The sequence below is a fragment of the Morone saxatilis genome, unplaced genomic scaffold, assembly GCF_004916995.1.
Source record: "Morone saxatilis isolate NCDOM2014 unplaced genomic scaffold, NCSU_SB_2.0 Contig4, whole genome shotgun sequence".
Classification (NCBI taxonomy): Eukaryota; Metazoa; Chordata; class Actinopteri; family Moronidae; genus Morone; species Morone saxatilis.
The window spans coordinates 14,910,301-14,916,666 of record NW_023339984.1 but is presented as its reverse complement, the minus strand read 5'-3'; the positions used below and the strand labels follow the sequence as shown (position 1 = coordinate 14,916,666).

The window sequence follows — 6,366 nt, the reverse complement described above, 5'->3', positions numbered from 1 at the left end:
AAACAAACCAAGAGGAGTAAACATGAAGATATACAGATTGACGGATAAGTCGTTGATTGGACGGTTTTGGCGACAGTTTCTTGCATTGTCAAGATCCACTTGGGGAAATCAAGAGTTTATGCAGCACTTTAATGCATCTGATGTGTATATTTATGTTCTTTACTGGCGCAAAGAAACAACTGATTGCAAACCGCAGCATGTTATGAATAATGACTAAAAGTATGCAATTCTGTACAGTAATGATTCGGGGGTTTATACTGTGGGATCACATTCGAGTTTCCATTGTAGCAGATAGATTTATCGGTAGTTTAGCTTTTGAAATTCTACTAAAATCATATATGTACCATCACAAAATACTGATTTCCTTTCACACCATGGACGAACTGCTCCAGGGTTCGACTGGATGTGCTTGTTTAATCTCCCCCAAGCAAGCGTCAATACACTCTTAAATTCTCGTCCCTGTCTCCCCCCCAAGTATTTTCTCAATGTGTTGACACTGATGTCTTGTCCTTTCCTTGGCTCTGGAGGCAATGAGTCCGCCGAGCCAAGCGCAGACTTACACATGCTAAAAACATTCAGCAAACACACAAGATCTGATGTAACTCTCCGCGGTGTTGTTAAACTAAGCTGAATGCCTATGTATGATTCTGGCACAGATGTGAGAAGAAAGAGGAAATATAATTTTTTTTTGGGGCAGATGTTCGGTCACATCACCTCCACATCCTGTCAACAAGGATTTTACATGAAGAATTAAATTGAATTTTAATTCAGTCATTTCTTGGCCGTGTTGGTGGTCTTTGAGGTTGAACAGCTAGCTGTTGGTATGGTCTTGGCAGGTTTGAGGAGGCAAATTTAATTTCTGTGCACGGAGAATTGATACCAGATGCATCTGACTGATCCAACAAGTCCTCATACCTAAACAACAAAATATGCTTCATTATTTCCCACAATAACCATACGACCCTTCCAAACCTATACTTCATATGCTGCTTATAAGTATTCTGATTTGTTAAGTCTGAGGAAAGAAAGAAAGAAACCAGCCCTGACTGTTTTTAGCGGATATGATGCGGATGTGAACTGTGGTCTCATTATCGATGTCATCCAACCACATCGAACCTCCATTTGAAGACTTTTTAACGGCAGTGCGGACATATCCTGCTAATACAAAAGCAGTCGCGTTTCAGGTACATTAAAACTTTGAACAAACAACCTAGATTTTTGTTGGATAACCACAAACAAAATTGTTTGATAAATGCCTGGTTGGTAACAGGCTAGTCTGGTTAGCAAAACATTAGCTAGACCATCTAGATACGGTTATCTAAACTGACTATTCTTTCTTATTTAATTAAATAATCTTCAAGGGGACATTCAAGACAAAAGGGACAGTTAGATATGTCTTTAATATTAAGGATTACATCCACCAGAAGATAAGACCAAAGACAAGACGATTATCTGTCCCTTGGTTATGTAACCTTCAATAGGACTAGGAATTTAACCTTAAAAATGTGTTAGTCCAGACTGAAATTTGTCAAATTATTGAGTATTAAAGTACCGAAACTTGTTTTTTTCTAGATTCTTAGTCTTATTTACTTATTCTTTGATCTGTTTTTTCAAGACTTAAATAATAACTTTGCTAATTTGAGATGGCTCTTTAGTAAGTAAGTAAAATCGTGACACCATTTAACAATTGATTCATTTAAAAAAACATATGGGTAATATTATTAAAATAGGGTTGCAGTATATATATATTCCTCCAGCAGTATGATATCGGTATTAGTTCTGACATTTACTTCCTGACAGATCTGTTTTTTTCTTGCCAGATTGTTCTTTGGGCTCAAAGAGAGCTACTAGAACCAAAAAGAGAAGAAAAATTAGAAAAGGTTTCTCAAAACTGTCCGAATGTTATTTTAGGGCTTTGAACCTTTTAATGATTTATAGCCCCTCTCCAAATAGAATAGCTAAACTTGGATCGTCCCCCCGTTGGTCTGCTTTCTTTTTGGAGATCATCAGCGCTGCAACCAGAGGAAAAACACACACACACACACATTTGAGTAGGTGAGCCAGATGCATGCACCCATACACACAAAAACACAATGAAAAAGAGGTCCTGATGTCAAACTATTGCCACTATGGAACAGGGACTAGATCTACATGATTTCAACATTTTTCAATCAAACTAGATCTACATGATTTCAACATTTTGGATGGAAAATGTAATAAATAAATCTTACTATGAGCGACTATTCAACATCTTGAGGATTTTTACATATTAGAAATACAATGTATCAGTCCCCTGCATCATTGACCCAACCCCTTTCCTACTTCAAGTTTCAAAAAGGGGAAAAATGTGGACAAACCTGTGCAAGAATCGGAACCCCCAGGTTATTAACAAGGATAGAAATAAACAAAGACACATAAAATATGCTTATTCATGTAGCACGAGCATTGAAAATGCTTATCGAAACACCAAAAATTCAAGCCTCAACTTGGGAGTTTCTCAAAAGCAGCTGAGGTGTACAATTAGGCTAGCATTTAGAAATCATGGACAACTCTCTGATAACTTCCTCACAGATGTAGCAAAAACCTTTCAAAGCCTTGAGACAAAAATAAAAGAAGAAATTGTTGTTTGGTTGATTTGCGTAAGCTCCAAGTGAACTGTCCACACCTTTTGAGGATTTTTTAGGTATTCTGTAACTAATATCAACACGTAAAATACTGTTTTCAAATCTAGTTTCGTCCCCCATCTGACAATAGAGTTGTAAATACCCAGTAGTTGTGTCGCCGCAGATGTTTACAGGAAATAGCATTCTGACATCAACTGCAGCTGGTTCTACATTACCCCTCCCTCCCCCTCCCCCTCATCCTCATCGCCACCTACTGCTCGCTGGGGCGCTCCAGGGTGTCTATGACGCGGCTCAGCCTGATGTTAAGCAGCCTGATCTGAGTGTCAAGGTGGTCAATTTTCTCTTCCAGTGAACCTGCCCCGCCTCCCCGACGCCAGTACGCTCCCACAGGGCCCGTCATGAAGTACACCGCCATGATGAAGCACAGCGGCAGCACTGCGCGCTCAGGGTCACCCTCAAACTTCTGGAGGATATAGAGACAGGACAGGGCGAACAGAGTGACACGTGCTAGCCAAAAGAAGCGGCCGAACACGGCGTGCAGCAGATAGAAGAAACCTCCCAGGAACATGGAGAGGAACCAGTAGGCCAAGAGTACAGCTGCAACCAGGAGAAGAGCGCGTGCTGGAGAGTTGGTGAGAGATGTGGGGCTGAAGTAGTGGCTGAGGTTTGAGGCTACAGAGGGAAGAAAGGAGAGAGGAGGAGGTAGATTAAAAACATACAATAATCTACATTCTTAGTGTAAATTCTGCAATTTATCCCTCTCTTTGTGCCTATGTTAGAGTGTAATAATACATTTAACACTTACAGTCGATGCCCATCACATCCAGCAAATCCGACCAGATCTTCCAGAGGGTGTCGAGGAAAGAGTCCACTCCATGGACAAAGCGCTCTGTCGTTTTGGAGAAAAACTACAGAACCAAAAAAGAGAGAAAGTAAGAAAGGAATGTTTAATTGTCATATTAAATTAATTTATTCATTTTTAATTAAAAACCCAGAGTGAAAACCCAATAGTAAAGGATTTTTTTTTTTTACAGGACTGCATCGTGCCTAACATCTCAGCTAAATTGGATTTTCTTAATATAACACGTTCAAAATGTATTAGAACTGTAGAAACTGAACTCATGGTACAGTGTAATAGTTACATACAATTAATCATGTCAATAATCAATAATCATGATCTTCCAATCTACTGTCAACAAGAGAGCCACTCACAGTAGCTGTCTTTAGGTACAGTGATGTAATATATGTATATATGTTATTCGTTATCTCTCTAACTGCTACTTATGCTGTGTTGTCTTCTGAAACCTACAATATGGAATTAGCTGCATTTGAATAATATACCACAGATTTGGGGAAGTGACATAACAGTTTTCGGTCTTGTGATAGAAATGTTACAGACTTTTGAACAATGTACAACATCAAGCCATATGTATCTCTCTGGCCTGTTTCACTATAAATAAAAAAACTGCTTACCAATTAACTAACCAACTATTTTTCATTTTGAAACTGACAGAAAATAAAACTAATAACAAACTAGTCCTTATCATAGCTGAAAAAACACCTGTAATTTATGACACTTTGAAGTCGACATCGGTTAAAGCAATCCTAATTGTAAGGGATGTAAGAAAACGTATATATATATAATTTAAGATTTAAACTATGAAGACCTCAACACAAGCTATAATCACAGATTCACTGTCTGATAAACAGCTAATAGAATAAAGTGTCAGGGAGAAGAAAACAGAATTTGTCAAAAAAAAAGAAGCCTATAAGTATATATTATTGTTAAAAGACAGAAATAAATGTGTTTAACAACTTCTGTAAATAAAATAAAAAGCAGAAAAACGAATCTGTGATGCAACATTCACAGGAAATAATCCACCTCAAAATGCATCAAACTTCCTGCAGTTATCGTGTTCACCGTTTGGCTTCATACAGTGTATCAGTTGTTGGGTATCCGTTTACTCAATGACAGAAGAGGGGTCCCTTAAGGTAAAAGGCTGGGACCCACAGAGTTAATGAATGTTATCAGTAAAGCTGACCCAAGCCTTTCATCATACACTGATTCAAAGGAGCTGAAGCTGCAGTCAGACAGTAAATAACCACGCGTGTAGGACAACATAGGTCACTTTGGTTTGCTTTGGCGGCTACAAGCAGGAATTAACATTAGATTTTTAAAACCCAGGAAGTGCAGCTCGACCAATGAGAGTATATAATGTGTTTCCTCATGAAGTCGACATAAAGAAAACAGCTGTTACGGCCTGAACCAATGGGGCTACGAGCCGTCTGTGTGCGGGGACACTACCGCGCTCCCTGATGGACAATGAATGACATTAATGGTTACAGGACAAATTATAGAAATTAAATGCTGCTGTTGGGTGAAAACACATCTCACGTTATTGTTTGCGACAACGTTAAGCCACCTGACATCTTCTATAAACGATAAAACACGAGATAAAGGCTTAATTTTTCAAAATGGCATCCGTGAAATGTGTTGGCCAGGCCCCGCGCTCTTGTTTCCTGTTCGCCATTCAGACCACAAAGCAGACGGCTTTTCGCTTCTGCAAAGCACCGCCAAAACGAGCTGTTATCTCGACAATACAAGTGCCCACACACACCTTGTACAACCCACGAATGTTGTCCTCTCCGAAAACACTGCTCAGAGTCTGGTAGATGCCATTAGCTGCCCGTCGGAAGCTGTTCTGGTTGCTGGTCCTGCTCCTGCCCGCTTCGGTTGTGCACAGCAGAGACGCGGAAAGCACCAAGAAAATCACGAAAAACCTGATTCCCTTCATGACACCAAAGGCCCACAGAGGTCGAGCAGAAATGTGTATGGAAATTGTTCAATAAAACGCAAGGTAGAACCGATGGTTTAGCTGCCTGAAGTGACACCTTGCGGGGATGTGACAGACTCGCTGGGATGGTGGTGATAGTGATAACCGGTGTTGGCTTCAGGGACACCTCGTAAACCTTTCATCTTCCGCACCCCTGAATTGGCTTGTGCGTTGATTGAAGGAGCATTGTGAGAAAGGAAGTCCACTGATGGTTGCTGCTTGGTGTTATCGACTCTACTGGGCATTGTGAACACGGTATTAGTAAGTAAGCTAATATGTGTTTGAATTGGTGTATTTGTGAAACATAACCCGTGTGTGACTGTTAGTTGCGAAAGGGCTTAACGCATCAACACTGTTTAGAGTACCAAATTAATAAACATATATTTATTACATTCATTTTCCATCCCATTTGCATTTTTAAACACTTGTGTTGGTGCCATGTTTCTGTGATCATGATATTTCCGATTACAGTAAAGGCCACACTTGTCTTCATGTGACTTTGAGGGAGGATACACTCATCTGAAGTTTGCTGCTGCCCTCCAGTGGTGAGATTGACTCACTGATTTATTGTCGAACATTTCTTACCAATGAAAGCATCATACTCATCTTTTTCTTTACTGTTTTTAAAAGTAATAATATTACTTTACTTATTACTCCCTGCCAACAGTAATTAGTTACACCACTTATCTAGATCTCTATAACTTCTGCAACACCACAATCTTAAAACTCATTTCTATTTATTTAATTTCTGTCAGCATATACTGTGAAATATGTTTCCATTTCCATTTACTTTGTATATAGGCTCTTATTATCTTATTATATCTCTTAGGCTCTTATTATATTTCTATTTCCATTTTTATTTTTATCCTTACTTTTACTTATGTATATACCTATACATACATTTCTAT

At 39.1% G+C, this 6,366-nt stretch overlaps 2 protein-coding genes across 2 annotated transcripts in view; both read right to left on the bottom strand.

Annotated features, from left to right (window-relative positions):
- Positions 1-6,366, bottom strand: part of tnfsf10l (TNF superfamily member 10, like) — a 66,010-nt gene that overhangs the window by 36,630 nt on the left and 23,014 nt on the right.
- bri3bp (bri3 binding protein) lies at positions 2,862-5,549 on the bottom strand. Its single transcript, XM_035675546.1, has 3 exons — positions 5,243-5,549; positions 3,430-3,532; positions 2,862-3,296 (listed from the first exon to the last, which is right to left on the bottom strand). Exons 1-3 carry the CDS (start codon positions 5,417-5,419, stop codon positions 2,875-2,877), a joined length of 702 nt encoding a protein of 233 aa, XP_035531439.1. The 5' UTR covers positions 5,420-5,549; the 3' UTR covers positions 2,862-2,874.